Source organism: Aquarana catesbeiana, linkage group LG02 (assembly GCF_042186555.1).
Source record: "Aquarana catesbeiana isolate 2022-GZ linkage group LG02, ASM4218655v1, whole genome shotgun sequence".
Lineage (NCBI taxonomy): Eukaryota > Metazoa > Chordata > Amphibia > Anura > Ranidae > Aquarana > Aquarana catesbeiana.
The window spans coordinates 659,236,693-659,252,777 of NC_133325.1; the positions used below are offsets into that span (position 1 = coordinate 659,236,693).

The window sequence follows — 16,085 nt, forward strand, 5'->3', positions numbered from 1 at the left end:
TCATTTGTATTAATCTTTTTTTTTTTTTTTACTAGTAATGGCGCTGATCAGCGATTTTTATAGTTAGTTAGTTAGTAAGTAAGGTTGAATAAAGACACCAGTCCATCCAGTTCAACCTAAGTGAGTGTGGGTGTGTATCTACAATCATCCCTATTTATTTGAGCTACCCATATAGCACCGCCAATTCACGCAGCACTCCACACATACATCGTACACCCACATTGGTCCCTACCCTCAAGGAGCCCACAATCCAAAGTACCCAACTTGCATTCATATACTAGGGCCAATTTTTGAACAGAAGCCAATTAACCTACCAGCATGTTTTTGGAGTGTGGGAGGAAACCGGAGTACCCGGAGGAAACCCACGCAGGCACAGGGAGAACATGCAAACTCCAGGCAGGTTGTGTCGTGGTTGGGATTTGAACCAGCGACCCTTTATACTGCTAGGCGAGAGTGCTAACCACTACACCACTGTGCTGCCCTATTGTGACTGCGACATTATGGCGGACACATCGGACATTTTTGACACATATTTGGGACCATTGTCATTTATACAGCAATCAGTGCTATAAAAATGCACTGATTCCTGTGTAAATGACACTGGCAGTGAAGGGGTTAACCACTAGGGGGCGGGGAGGGGTTAAGTCAGTACTAGGGAGTGTTTTCTAACTGTAGGGGGGATGGGCTAGCTGTGACACGTCACTGATCTCTGCTCCCGATGACAGGGAGCAGAGATCAGTGACACTGTCACTAGGCAGAATGGGGAGATGCTTGTTTACATCAGCATCTCCCCGTTCGTCCTCTCCGTGAGGCGATCGCGGGATCGGGACCTACGACTCGACTCACGGAGCTCCCGGCCGGCGCGCGCGTGCAATGGCATGGTGGGGAATTCAGTGGGACTTACAAGTACGCCCATTTGCCCAGCTGTGCCATTCTGCCGAAGTACGTTGGCGTGTGCCGGTCGGGAAGTGGTTAAAATGAAAAATACCCTGTGAGCACAGCTAATCTAAGCTCATACTAATCAGCTCTTTCTGTATTTCTATTTCTAGGACTATTCTGCTATGACATCCAGGTATGAGACACAACTCATAATCTTTATATGGATAGGAGGTATGGAAACAAAATTATGGAAATAATGACTTATTTACTTCCACAGCTGTCAACCACCAAGCCCACGCAGTGTGGACACAACCTATAGCCCTGTTTCCTTCAAGCCTGGATTCCGTCAAGATGACATCAAACTGACAGTATGGAAACGTCTGCAACGCAGAATTTTTCCCCGTAAGGATTTCATTTGCTGTAAATTTTGCATGACTGTTTTTGGTGGAAACAACATCCATTTGTACTTTTTATTTAGTGAGGAGATCCATAATGAAGAAAAAACAAGTTATTGCTTTTTTTTCATATCAGTGTTTGTCAGCTTTACTGTATATCTTAAAAGTATATGTCCAGCTAAATAGTTTTTGTGTGTGTTTAGAGTGGGAAGTGCTGGAGCATCTGACAGTTTTTTCATGCTATCTGGTGCTCATAATAAAAATGGTTAAACAGACAGGAAGTGACAGAAAATGTCCAACAGTTACACAGACATAAATACCTTTTTAGTAGAGATGGGGAAGGCTAGAACCTTTGTCAGCATCAGTGGCAGCTGGTGAAGTTTTATGATGGGGGGGGGGCGCTAGACCCCGCCCTTCCTTTTTGACCCCTTCCACTTCTCATAAGCCCCACCCCTTACAGAATCCACCCACTCCATTCCATGTTTTCCACTTGCTTCCACCCATAGTGTCAGGAGTATACAGCTCAGCGCCACAGGACAGAGTATATAGCCCCAGCATCACAGGACAGAGTATACAGGCTCAGCATCACAGGATAGAGTAAATAGCTCAGCATCACAAATCAGGGTATATAGCTCAGCATCACAGGACAGAGTATATAGCTCAGCCTCACAGATCATGGTATATAGCGCAGCCACGCAGATCATGGTATATGGCACAACCTCACAGATCATGATATATAGTACAGCCTCACAGATCATGGTATATAGCGCAGCCTCACAGATCATGGTATATAGCACAGCCTCCTAGATCATGGTATAGCGCAGCCTCACAGATCATGGTATATAGCACAGCCTCACAATGTATACCCCACAGGTCATATATGTACAATGTATACCCCACAGGTCATATCTGTGCAATCCATATAATAAATATAATAAATATGAGGCAAAGTCCCAAAATATATCTTGATCCTAGGAAATGAATATTGTCCACTAGTAGAAAGGAAACTCCTCAGATGGTAAGAAAAAATGTGCAGTGATAAGATAAACTTAACATTCGTGTATCAACACCACTGTGTTCCACCACCAGAAGTAGAGGCCACTCACCTTATTGAGTAGACCATCTGCGCTAACAGATAGGTCACTCATGCAGTCCCTTCCACAGTGTAATAATGGAGATGAGAAAGGCTGGCCACATATATTTTCCTCAAGACTTGCAGTATAGACATAGCAATCTCATCGGCAGGTATAAATCATGTTAAAACAAAATGACAGGACATAGTGCTCTCCATATGATAAAATGAAAAATGTATTAAATAAAACGTTACTCACAAAGATAGCAGTGAATCCCAGTGCAGGAGTATAGGACGTGTAGAAATAAACCCAGATAAGTGGCTGTACTGATGTCACGGAGCCCCTCGCACGCGTATTGTTCGCTAAGGAAGTCCTTACCCACGGACGATACGCGTGCAAGGGGCTCTGTGACGTCAGTACAGCCACTTATCTGGGTTTATTTCTACATGTCCTATACTCCTGCACTGGGATTCAGTGCTATCTTTGTGAGTAATGTTTTATTTTTATAAATAATACATTTTAATACAGTTTTCATTTTATCATATGGAGAGCACTATGTCTTGTCATTTTGTTTTAACATGATTTATACCTGCCGATGAGATTGCTATGTGGATACTGCAAGTCTTGGGGAAAATATATGTGGCCAGCCTTTCTCATCTCCATTATTACCCTGTGGAAGGGACTGCATGAGTGACCTATCTGTTAGCGCAGATGGTCTACTCAATAAGGTGAGCGGCCTCTACTTCTGGTGGTGGAACACAGTGGTATTGATACATGAATGTTAAGTTTATCTTATCACTGCACTTTTTTTCTTACCATCTGAGGAGTTTCCTTTCTACTAGTGGACAATATTCATTTCCTTGGATCAAGATATATTTTGGGACTTTGCCTCATATTTATTATATTTATTATATGGATTTGTTCCTTTAAGCGCTGCACTGCTTTATTTTGAGAGTTATCTTTAAGGATTAAGCATTAAGTCTGGTTTTCCTCTTTGCATATCTGTGCAATGTATACCCCACAGGTCATATATATATATATATATATGTAAATATTTTATTATATCTTTTCATGTGACAACACTGAAGAAATGACACTTTGCTACAATGTAAAGTAGTGAGTGTACAGTTTGTATAAGAGTAAATTTGCCGTCCCCTCAAAATAACTCAACACACAGTCATTAATGTCTGAACCGCTGGCAACAAAAGAGAGTACACTCCTAAGTGAAAATGTCCAAATTGGGCCCAAAGTGTCAATATTTTGTGTGGCCACCATTATTTTCCAGCACTGCCTTAACCCCTCTTGGGCATGGAGTTCACCAGAGCTTCACAGGTTGCCACTAAAGTCCTCTTCCACTCCTCCACCTTCCATTTGAGGATGCCCCACAGATGCTCAATAGGGTTTAGGTCTGGAAACATGCTTGGCCGGTCCATCACCTTTACCCTCAGCTTCTTTAGCAAGGCAGTGGTCATCTTGGAGGTGTTTTTGGGGTCGTTATCATTTTGGAATACTGCCCTGGGGCCCAGTCTCTGAAGGGATGGGCTCATGCTCTGCTTCAGTATGTCACAGTACATGTTGGCATTCATGGTTCCCTCAATCAACTTTAGCTCCCCAGTGCCGACAGCACTCATGCAGCCCCAGACCATGACACTCCCACCACCATGCTTGACTGTAGGTAAGACACACTTGTCTTTGTACTCCTCACTTGGTTGCCGCCACACAAGCTTGACACCATCTGAACCAAATAAGTTTATCTTGGTCTCATCAGATCACAGGACATGGTTCCAGTAATCCATGTCCTTAGTCTGCTTGTCTTTAGCAAACTGTTTGCGGGCTTTCTTGTGCATCATCTTTAGAATAGGCTTCCTTCTGGGACGACATCCATGCAGACCAATTTGATGCAGTGTGAGGCGTATGGTCTGAGCAGTAACAGACTGACCCCACCCACCCCTTCAACCTCTGCAGCAATGATGGCAGCACTCATACGTCTATTTCCCAAAGACAACCTCTGGATATGATGCTGAGCTTGTGCACTCAACACCTTTGGTTGACCATGGCGAGGCCTGTTCTGAGTGGAACCTGTCCTGTTAAACCACTGTATGGTCTTGGCCACCGTGCTGCAGGTCAGTTTCAGGGTCTTGGAAATCGTCTTATAGCCTAGGCCATCTCAGAGAGTTCTTTGCCATGAGGTTCCATGTTGAATTTCCAGTGACCAGTATGAGAGAGTGAGAGCGATAACACCAAATTTAACACACCTGCTCCCCATTCACACCTGAGTTCTTGTAACACTAATGAGTCACATGTCAATGGGGAGGGTAAATGGCTAATTGAGCCCAATTTAGACACTTTCTCTTAGGGGTGTACTCACTTTTGTTGCCAGCGGTTTAGACATTATTGGCTGTGTGTTGAGTTGTTTTTCCACTGTTATACAAGCTGTACACTCACTACTTTACATTGTAGCAAAGTGTCATTTCTTCAATGTTGTCACATGAAAAGATATAATAAAATATTTACAAAAATGTGAGGGGTGTACTCACTTTTGTGAGATACTGTATATATGTACAATGTATACTCCACAGGTCATTTCTATGTACAATGTATCTACACAGGTCATATACTGCATATGTACATTGTATACAATGAACACACAAGTCAATTACTGTATGTGCACAAAAGTCATATATGTACAATGTATATACACACTAGTCACATACACCAATCAGCCATAACATTATGACCACTGACCAACCATCTGTGAATAATACTGTTTGATTACAATGGCATCTGAAAGTCGTGGGATATATTAGGCAGCTAGTGAACATGTTGTCCCTGAAGTTGATGTGCTGAGCTTTTTTAAATGTTAGGGACTTCTTTCCTGAGTTTCTTTGGTAGGACAGCCCTACACCCAGCACACAGATACACAGATGTGATCCAAGCCTAGGGGCTCATTCACACATGAGATTTGGGGACAGTGAAACCATGCGGTTGAGCTATGTTTTTACCACCCCTAGCTGCACCGCCTTTAGCTGCAGAAGCAGCGGCTGAGGTTGTACACATGCTTCAGTCACAGCAGAAAATATACCCCATCACATTCAATGGCACTATAAGTTAAAAGTAACATACATACATATACATACATAGGCACATACATAAACTCACAAACTTTCATATACGCACATAGACTCACATACACACATAAAGTATATACACACACATTCATACATAAGGTCACATATATGCACACACATATTTACATACATACAAACACAATTACATATACACACACAAACACACAAAAGCTCACATACACATATTTACATACATACATACTCACACATATATAAACTCACATACATATATATACAGTGGGGACGGAAAGTATTCAGACCCCCTTAAATTTTTCACTCTTTGTTATATTGCAGCCATTTGCTAAAAGCATTTAAGTTAATTTTTTCCCTCATTAATGTACACACAGCACCCCATATTGACAGAAAAACACAGAATTGTTGACATTTTTGCAGATTTATTAAAAAAGAAAAACTGAAATATCACATGGTCCTAAGTATTCAGACCCTTTGCTGTGACACTCATATTTAACTCAGGTGCTGTCCATTTCTTCTGATCATCCTTGAGATGGTTCTACACCTTCATTTGAGTCCAGCTGTGATTATACTGATTGGACTTTATTAGGAAAGCCACACACCTGTATGTATAAGACCTTACAGCTCACAGTGCATGTCCGAGCAAATGAGAATCATGAGGTCAAAGAAACTGCCTGAAGAGCTCAGAGACAGAATTGTGTCAAGGCACAGATCTGGCCAAGGTTACTAAAAAATTTCTGCTGCACTTAAGGTTCCTAAGAGCACAGTGGCCTCCATAATCCTTAAATGGAAGATGTTTGGGAAGACCAGAACCCTTCCTAGAGCTGGCCGTCCGGCCAAACTGAGCTATCGGGGGAGAAGAGCCTTGGTGAGAGAGGTAAAGAAGAACCCAAAAATCACTGTGGCTGAGCTCCAGAGATGCAGTCGGGAGATGGGAGAAAGTTATAGAAAGTCAACCATCACTGCAGCCCTCCACCAGTCGGGGCTTTATGGCAAAGTGGCCTGACGGAAGCCTCTCCTCAGTACAAGACACATGAAAGCCCGCATGGAGTTTGCGAAAAAAAAACACCTGAAGGACTCAAAGATGGTGAGGAATAAGATTCTCTGGTCTGATGAGACCAAGATAGAACTTTTTGGCCTTAATTCTAAGCGGTATGTGTGGAGAAAACCAGGCACTGCTCATCACCTGTCCAATACAGTCCCAACAGTGAAGCATGGTGGTGGCAGCAGCATCATGCTGTGGGGATGTTTTTCAGCTGCAGGGACAGGATGACTGGTTGCAATTGAGGGAAAGATTAATGCGGCCAAGTACAGGGATATCCTGGAAGAAAACCTTCTCCAGAGTGCTCAGGACCTCAGACTGGGCCAAAGGTTTACCTTCCAACAAGACAATGACCCTAAGCACACAGCTAAAATAACGAAAGAGTGGCTTCACAACAACTCTGTGACTGTTCTTGAATGGCCCAGCCAGAGCCCTGACTTAAACCCAATTGAGCATCTCTGGAGAGACCTAAAAATGGCTGTCCACCAACGTTTACCATCCAACCTGACAGAACTGGAGAGGATCTGCAAGGAGGAATGGCAGAGGATCACTAAATCCAGGTGTGAAAAACTTGTTGCATCTTTCCCAAAAAGACTCACGGCTGTATTAGATCAAAAGGGTGTTTCTACTAAATACTGAGCAAAGGGTCTGAATACTTAGGACCATGTGATATTTCAATTTTTCTTTTTTAATAAATCTGCAAAAATGTCAACAATTCTGTGTTTTTCTGTCAATATGGGGTGCTGTGTGTACATTAATGAGGAAAGAAAATGAACTTAAATGATTTTAGCAAATGGCTGCAATATAACAAAGAGTGAAAAATGTAAGGGGGTCTGAATACTTTCCATCCCCACTGTACATACATGCACACACATCTATTAGAGGTGCGCGTCTTCACTGGTCTCACGATTCGATTTAATTACGATTATCTGGTCAACGATTCGATACGGTTCCGCGATGCATCACGATTACCGACGAGCTCCCACTTAGGGGCCTAGGCGGCCCTTCCTCCCTGCAATCTTCTGGGACACATCACAGGTCCCAGAAGATTGCCCGGCTATGCAGGACAGCGCAGTGAGACATGCGCACCCGGCTGTGAAGCTGCAAGCTGTCACAGCCGGATGCCCACAGTAGTATTGCCAGCGCCGTGGACAGGCGGGGGGAGAGAAGGGAGGGTTTGGGTGGCCACATCGCTGGATTGTGGGACAAGTGAGTGTCTTTATTAAAAGTCAGAAGATACACTTTTTTTGTAGCTGCTGATTTTAATAAATAAAAAATTGACTGGAACTCCGCTTTGAATTAAAACTCCCTTAAAAAGTGCACTAATCCGGTGCACTACAGGGTACAGGCATTCACACACACTGCTACTGGGAGGTCAGGAGGGATTAAAATCAACAGCTGACAAACAGCCCTGTGAAGTTCCCTGTACTGTCTCTGTGCTGACAGTTCCCTGGCTTTCCTGTTTGCAAACGGGGAAGCAGGGGAACTGTCAGCACGGTGCGTGCATGAGATGTAAGTAGAGTACAAACACATTTGTACCTTAAGGTAAACTTTTATTGTCACTTCGAAGGCATCCCCTGATCCTATTAGTATGGATGGCTCCAATGCAGCAGGATCATATGAAAGAGTAAAATTGCCACATAGCGTAATCCTGTTTTTCTAAATTTTATTGTAGCCAATAGCCCCCCATACATAATATACATACTAGCTTGTTAAAACAAGGACATAAGATGTGTTGGACTTGTTAATGCTATTGTTTCTATTTAGGTAGCCATGTATGTAAAAAAATAACCTTCCGTTTTCTTGAAAACAAATATAAAAAGTTACAAGATGATTTTGCACAAAAATTAGCATAAGAAAACTTTTGCCCCAACAAAAATATGCATAGTAAAATTGGCGAACCTACGCACTGTGTGGAAAAAAGAACCAACAGAAGAGAAAAAAAATACTGTATATAATGAGAATTGTCATGAAGTGTATGAGTACTTCCTTTCTGAGTTTTTTATTGTAATGCTGTACTTATTTCCATTCACTTGTTCAGCTCCAGAGATTTTGAAACTTGACCCTCTTACTGCACATCCTTTTCTGGAGTTGGCAAAAGGGAATACCGTTGTTCAGTGCCGATCTCTAGCAAACCGCCGTTGCAGCAATCCTGAAGGCTTTGAAAACAGCAGCTGTGTGCTGGCAACACGTGGTTTTTCTACTGGCAAGCACTACTGGGAAGTGATTGTTGGCACCAAACCAAAGTGGAGAATTGGTGTGGTGAAGGGCACTGTAAGTCGCAAAGGCAAAATGATTAGAGCACCAGAAGCAGGAGCTTGGCTCATAGGACTTAAAGAAGGACGTTTCTATGAAGCCTTTACATCTCCCAGCGTTACTCTGCCCATCAATTCCCGCCCACAACGCATTGGTATCTTCCTGAATTATGAGAAAGGAGAGCTGATCTTCTATAATGCAGACGACCCCAATGAGCTCATTCCTCTGTATACATTCCATGCAGAGTTCCAGGGAAAGCTGTACCCTGTTCTGGATGTGTGTTGGCAAGAGAGGGGAACTAATCCTCAACCTCTTATATTGCCATTTCCAGAAAGAGTGGTGAAAACTCTGTAAATGCTTTCAAAATCTATTGACCCTGTTTCCTAGCATAACAATAGCACTTTACCTTTCAGATGACATTACATTTTATATATGGCAAATCAAAGTTTCAACTGAATGGCAGGAGAAAAGATGGCTTATAAGTTTTGAACCTCTTTACTTCAAACATAAAGCATACTAGAAAAAAAGTGGGTTTCAAGTATTTTTGCACTGTTTTAATTGTATAGATGTTTACTTCTTATAAGTCCTTAACTTCTGGTCTTGTGTATTTGTAATGTATGATTCTACATATTAATATTCAGCATTTAACTTAAAGCGGAGTTCCACACAAAAATGGAACTTCCGCTTTTCGGAACCCTCCCCCCCTCCGGTGTCACATTTGGCACCTTTCAGGGTGGAGGGGGGTGCAGATACCTGTCTACGACAGGTATTTGCACCCACTTCCGGTATAGACTCCCATGGGAGTCTATGCCTCTTCCCGTCCCCACCGCGCTGTCTGCTGGGAACACACAGCTCCCAGGAGAGAGCGGGGACCACTAGGGACGCGCAGCGTGATTCGCGCATGCGCAGTAGGGAACCGGGAAGTGAAGCCGCAACGCTTCACTTCCTGATTCCCTCACCTAGGATGGCGGTGGCAGCTGCCGAGAACCGAGCGGGTTCTCGGCGTCCCCTGCCGACATCGCTGAACCCTGGGACAGGTAAGTGGCCATGTATTAAAAGTCAGCAGCTGCAGTATTTGTAGCTGCTGGCTTTTAATATTTTTTTTTTTTGGCGGTGTGGGTGAACCCCCGCTTTAAATGAGTGTAACCAGAAAACTTGCTTGTCTATCATTAGTAAAGAACACACATTTATTGATAATAATAACTTAAGGTAAAGTAAACTTGTGTGGTAAAAGAATTTTAAAGAAGGCACTTGGAGGTTCTTGACCAAACCCCTCATTGCCTTCATAAGTGCCTTGGCAACCTACAAACTGGGGGCTCTCAATTAGCTTAATTTGCTGAAGTTGCAGCACCTATTTTTCCTTGTTCACTTCATGTGCATTTTTTGGGGGGGGGTAAACAATACAACCTGACCCCCCCTTTCGGTCGGTGGATTAATCAAACCCTCCACCCCCCCACCCTATCGCTCGGTCGATTAGTGAACAAAGCCTCCCCCCCCGTCGTTTGCCCGTCCACCCACCAGCCCCACACTTACCCCATCCAGGTTGTGGGCAGCTTTGGTGGCTTCCCCCTGTGTCTCCTCGGCAGCTTCTCTGCTGCTTCTGCTCCCGGCCAATACGGTTGCTTCTCCTCTCAGCCAGTTGGGTCTTAAGGCCCGCTTCCTGATTGGCCGGGAGGAGAAGCAGGAAGATAATGGCAAATATTAATTCGCTATTGTCACACAACCCTTTTTTAAGCTAATTAGAGCCTCAGGCTCTAATCATGTGCTTCAAAAAAAAAAAAAAACACATTGAAATCCATGCGTCCAGAACCCTGCATGTAGATTAGGGGCCGGGCCCATGGAGTATGGGGGCGATGCCCCTGCGCCCTTAATGGAGCGTCCGCCACTGGTAAGCATCAGTAAGAGAAGTGCAGAGGAAGAAAGGCTAAATTTCCTTCTTCAAGCAAAGCCTACTACTTGCATAGATGAATGACCCAAGTGTTGGTGCAATTATGATAGTTTTTAGAGCACACATCTAGGTTCATACTTTGCAGTCCTCTTGTCAGGTTAATTTTACATTCTGTCACAATGTAACATACAGCTACAAATCATTCCCTAACAATTCAGTTTCATAGACGATCTTCAAAAAATTTTAGAAACTCATCACTCGTTTGTTGAGAAGTGTAGAAATAGATATCAGGATTTTAAGAGGCATGCGTTACATATTGGGATAGTCCAGCACTTTTTTGAAAGTTATAGGGCTTTTCAAAAAAGAAAATATTGCATATTTTAGTGAGCACTCATTTAGTTCTTATTGTAGAGTTTACGTAGTAGTAATTTATAATGTTGCTTTTACATTTTCACAATGTGACTTTCACATTTGTTTCTATGTTATTAAATATATAGATTTGTAGTTTAGCCACTAGAGTCAGTATAGATTAGCCAATTCTGTGACTCTGCCTAACTGCTTAACAACTGCTGAAGTAGGATATCAGTCACAAAGGAAGTGTATTCAGCGAGTCAACTGACTCCCAGATTTGCATTGTGAGAAGAAGCAGTAAAGCACACTCATTGTGTAGCACTGCACAGTAAGTAGCAGAGCCAGGATATGTAATGATAAACTACACATTTAAATATTTATTTTGTTAAAATTCAAAAACACTGATCACTTAATTTATACAAAGTTTAATTTCAAGTGCGTATGTGTTTAGTGTGGGTTCTATCTTGTGAAGGACGTTGTACATAGTAACGTTAATGTATTGATACACAGGGGGATATGGGCCTTCTTTCACTACAGTGGCTCCCTAAAATAAGTAAAGTGTAATGAGTGTCATTTTTCTATTGAAGGCTCTACTTATTTGTAATGAGCAAGCTCACTGTTTCTCATGAAGTGTCACCTGTCACAAATGTCCACCATCACATTAAACTCCCAGCTCCTCTTTCTAGGCTTGTCACTGCGGATGCAAACAACTATTCCACCATGACATACTCTATCTGATGAGGACTGAGAGATAGAAGAAACACTATTACATACATGGGCAGCTTGATTGTCCAGGACAAATGATTTTGACATTTTTTGTACAATAATGCTAAGAATTTCCCAGGAAGGATCACAAGAAAGTTAACATTAAAGTTACAAAAAATATATACAGCACAAATCTGCAATATATGCACATTTCCCCACATTTTATCCCTTTAAATACCCTGCAAGTACAGAAAAATACCTGGTAACGTACAAAAAATGCGCTCAGCTCTTAAGCTCTGTTGTGGGCTGATAACACACAGGAATTGATTTACTGAATGCAAATAGACTGTACTTTGCAAGTGCAGTTGCACTAATTTTCCCCAGAGCTTAGGCACCCTATAGACAATTTGATTTTCTTTCCTCCCACCACAAGTGGAAGAAAAGAAAATCTCCTCCACCAACACAGCTATTGTATTTTGCTGGTGGGGGGCATGGGGAGCCTTCCTGGATGCCAAAACACAATGAATACTGCTAGCCGCTATAGCCGTCGGCAGTTATCACATGCCAAAAATCCGATGGTTGTACCTAAGTCGAGCGAGGAATGGACTTGGGTACAATTAGCCTGCCCACACATGGATCAAAATTCGTCCGGTCTCTACTGAACCATCCAAATTTCGATCCATGTATAGCTAGCTTTAGTGAAGGTGGTGAAGCTTTACTTTACAAAGAATACCCAATCAGGTGCAAGGAAAATAAAATAAAATAGCATTTTTCATGCACAGGATTGCATGATGGAAATCAGCAGAGCCTTGTCACCTTCAATAAGCTCTGGAGAAAATGAGTACAACTGCACTTGCAAAGTCTATTTGCCTTTAGTAAATCAACACCACAGTGGTGTCAGCCAAACCCATAGTCTTTTGCTAAACTATTAAACCACTACTTCATAACCCTCTAACACAGAGGCCACAATCTGCAGAACTAGGAGGGCCCTTTGAGATAACACAGGAAGTGAGCAGAGAACACATTTCTGGCACGATCAACAGTTTTGTTTTGCTTTTGTTTTTTGCAATTATCAAACAGTAATACCAAAAAGCTTTCAATTGCAGCGTAAACAAACCAAAAGGGAGCAAATGAACATTTGTTGTTAGGGTTTATATACACTTTAAAGCATAAGGCTTTAGAAAAAAGCCACAGTTGTTTGTAAATGTTGTACATTTCCCTCTCTCTAATGTCCAAAATGTTATTTTAGTTTTTGAAAAGAGCTGGGAAGGACCACTCCACAAAGTATTTTGGTGGTTTTGTCCTCACAAGGGAGATTTTTTTTTCTAACTTCTTGTCCTTGAGACTCCCATCACTGGTACAGTAAATAAGGGACAATTTTGAGAGCTTCGTTTGCAGGTAAGTGCCACATAATGGTTAAGTATGCAATGCATACTAGCCAATTATGCTTTTACTTTGCAGGGGAAAGCAGGAGGAAAAAGGGTTTACTTCCTCTTTAAGACAAGGTACAGGTTATATATGGCTTAACTTGGGAACAGTAAAAAGTGCACATTGTTTCACTAATAGATTTTCCCAAGCTACTAGAAAATCTCTGTACAGCAGCCCCATCAAGCACCTAACTGCACATGACACAACCTTTAGCTGTTATCCAAGTTGCAATATAAAGTATAGCAGTGGACAGGCAGGGGCCTTGCTGTTTCTTGATGACTTTTATCTATTTCCAACCTGGACAGGCTGTGTTGCCCATAGCAGATTCTTGCCCTTCTCCATTGTCTCAAAAGATGAATTAGATTTTTTGCTGCAGAATATTTTAGATGGTTTCTCAGTTTAACATTTTAATGAGGTGCAAAGTAACTAAATACATATATTATTTAGTTCTAATCTGAAGCCTACATTTCAAGTCTAATACAGTTTTTTTTTTGTAATAAATTATTTTAATAGCACAAAACTATAATCAATAAAAATACATCTATATAGCTAATGCAAGAAATATAATGTGTAAAACATGAACAGAAGACAATGTGGGACTTTCTTCCTAATAATTGAAAGCTCTGTTCAAAATAAAAATTCACTGGAATATGTCATGAAAATCGCAGACTTTGTATTATGACTGTGTACAAAATGAATGACATTTCTCAATAAAATGAAAAATGTAATGCATAATTGAATTTTAAAGCTTATTATTTATTAGAATTAAATTTTATTCATCCTATGCAGGTGTGTAACTACAGATCATAGGGTTCTTCAGCAAAATTTTGATGGAACGCCCTGGCGAACTTCATACTATCGTTGTTTGATTAGTGCTGTCAGCATAAACCGATTACTACAAGATTCCTGTACAAATCAGTACACTACAAGCAGGGCCTACATCAGGGGGGGACAACCCATACACTTGTTGGGGGCCTGGGCATCCCGAGGGGCCCAGGCATCCCAAAGGCAGGGGCAGACTGCCCCCCGGGTTGCTCTGATGCCCCTGTAAAAAGGCCATACAGATAAAAAAGAGCTGGAGGTGGAGCAGGAGGCAGAGTCTGTGTGTGCAGCTGCTGGAGGAGCATCGTCTCCCCCAGACACCATGACCGACTCAAATACTGTGGAGAGCAGCAATACCCCTCTGGCTCTCCACAGTCACTGGCAGCCTAGTATACCGATAAAGTGAGAGCGAGGAAAGCAGCTTGCACAAGAGTCAGGCTGTCATCCTGCCTTCACTGTCCTCCTAGCCCGGCCCCTAACTCACTCCGCTGCTTGTCCAATCTAACATGTCGCCTTCGATTTGTGTCCTGCCATCCCCGCCCACACTCCCGTCACCTGCATGCAATGCACTGTACTATTAGAGGAGTTCTGTGGGCAGCTGGGTGGCAGTTTTGAAGCAATAACTGCTAGGTGCCACAGCCCTGGGAGAGACCAGCCTAAAGAGGAAGGCACAATTGCTGAGTGAGCCTTCCGCACCCAGAACAACCCGCCTCTCTTCCCTCCACCACTTTTTGCTCTGCTCCTTTCCCACCTTTTCCTTTCTCTCTCCATCCCACCGCCTTTTTCCCATTCTCTTCCCCCCTCCTCTCCCCTCTTTTCTCCCCCCTCTCTTCTCCTTTTCACATGCCACTCCTCTCCTCTCTGCCTCTCTCATTCTCTCGTTGTCTCTCCCTCTCTCTCAATCTCTCCCTCATTCTCTCTTTCTCATTCTCCCCCTCATTTCTCTCCCTCTCTCATTCTCTCCTTCTTATTCTCTCCCGTGTCCTCTCTCCTTCATTCTCTCTTTCTCTTATTCTTTTCCTCATTCTCTCTCTCTCTCATATTCTCTCCCTCATTCGCTTTCATTCTCTCTCTTGTTTTCTCTTTCTCTCTGGCTCTCTCTCATTGTCTGTCCCTCTTTCTCTCTCTCTCTCTCTCTCTCTCTCTCTCATTCTCTCGCTCTCATTCTCACTCTTGTTCTTTCTCTCATTCTCCCTCACTCGTTCTCTCCCTCATTCTCACTCTCTCCCTCGTTCTCTCTCTCTCTGTCTCTCTTATTCTCTTCCTCGTTCTCTCTGGTTCTTTCTGTCTCTCTCATCCTCCCTCTTGCTCTCTCTCCCTCCTTCTCTCTCTCCCTCATTCTCTCTCTCTCTCTCTCTCTGAACTGGAGGAGGAGATGGGATAGAGGAGGACATGGGATGGAGGAGATGGGACTGTAGGAGGAGGACATGGGATGGAGGAGAAGGACATGGAATAGGGGAGATGGGAATGGGAGAGGAGGACATGGGATGGAGGAGATGGAACTTGAAGAGGAGGATATGGAATGGAGAAGATGGAACTGAAGGAGGAGGACATAGCATGGAGGAGATGGGACTGGAGGAGGAGGAGGACATGGGATGAAGGAGATGGGACTGGAGGAGGAAGATGACATGGGATGGAGAAGATGAGACTGGAGGAGGAAGAGCACATGGGATGGAGGAGGAGGACATGGGATGGGAGAGTATAGACTGGAGGAGGACATGGGATGGAGAAAAATGAGACTGGAAGAGGAGGACATGGGATGGGGCAGATGGGACTGAGGGAGAAGGAGGAGTACATGAGATGGAGAAGGAGGAGGACATGGGATGGAGGAGATGGGACTGGAAGAGGAGGACATGTGATGGAGAAGGAGGAGGACATGGGATGGAGGAGATGGGACTGTAGGAGGAGGTTATTGGGATGGAGGAGAAGGACATGGAATAGAGGAGGTGGGAATGGAAGAGGAGGACATGGGATGGAGGAGATGGGACTTGAAGAGGAGGATATGGGATGGAGAAGATGGAACTGAAGGAGGAGGACATAGCATGGAGGAGATGGGACTGGAGGAGGAGGACATGGGATGAAGGAGATGGGACTGGAGGAGGAAGAGGACATGGGAGAGAGAAGATGAGACTGGAGGAGGAAGAG

General features: G+C 43.3%; 1 protein-coding gene across 1 annotated transcript in view; it reads left to right on the plus strand.

The window, feature by feature from the left end:
- Positions 1-13,853, plus strand: part of TRIM50 (tripartite motif containing 50) — a 52,981-nt gene extending 39,128 nt beyond the window's left edge. The window contains exons 5-7 of the mRNA XM_073616585.1: positions 1,050-1,072; positions 1,157-1,281; positions 8,532-13,853. Of these exons, the coding sequence (XP_073472686.1) occupies positions 1,050-1,072; positions 1,157-1,281; positions 8,532-9,100 (717 nt within the window). The 3' untranslated portion in view covers positions 9,101-13,853. The remainder of the gene's footprint in view (positions 1-1,049; positions 1,073-1,156; positions 1,282-8,531) is intronic.
- Positions 13,854-16,085: the final 2,232 nt, after the last annotated feature.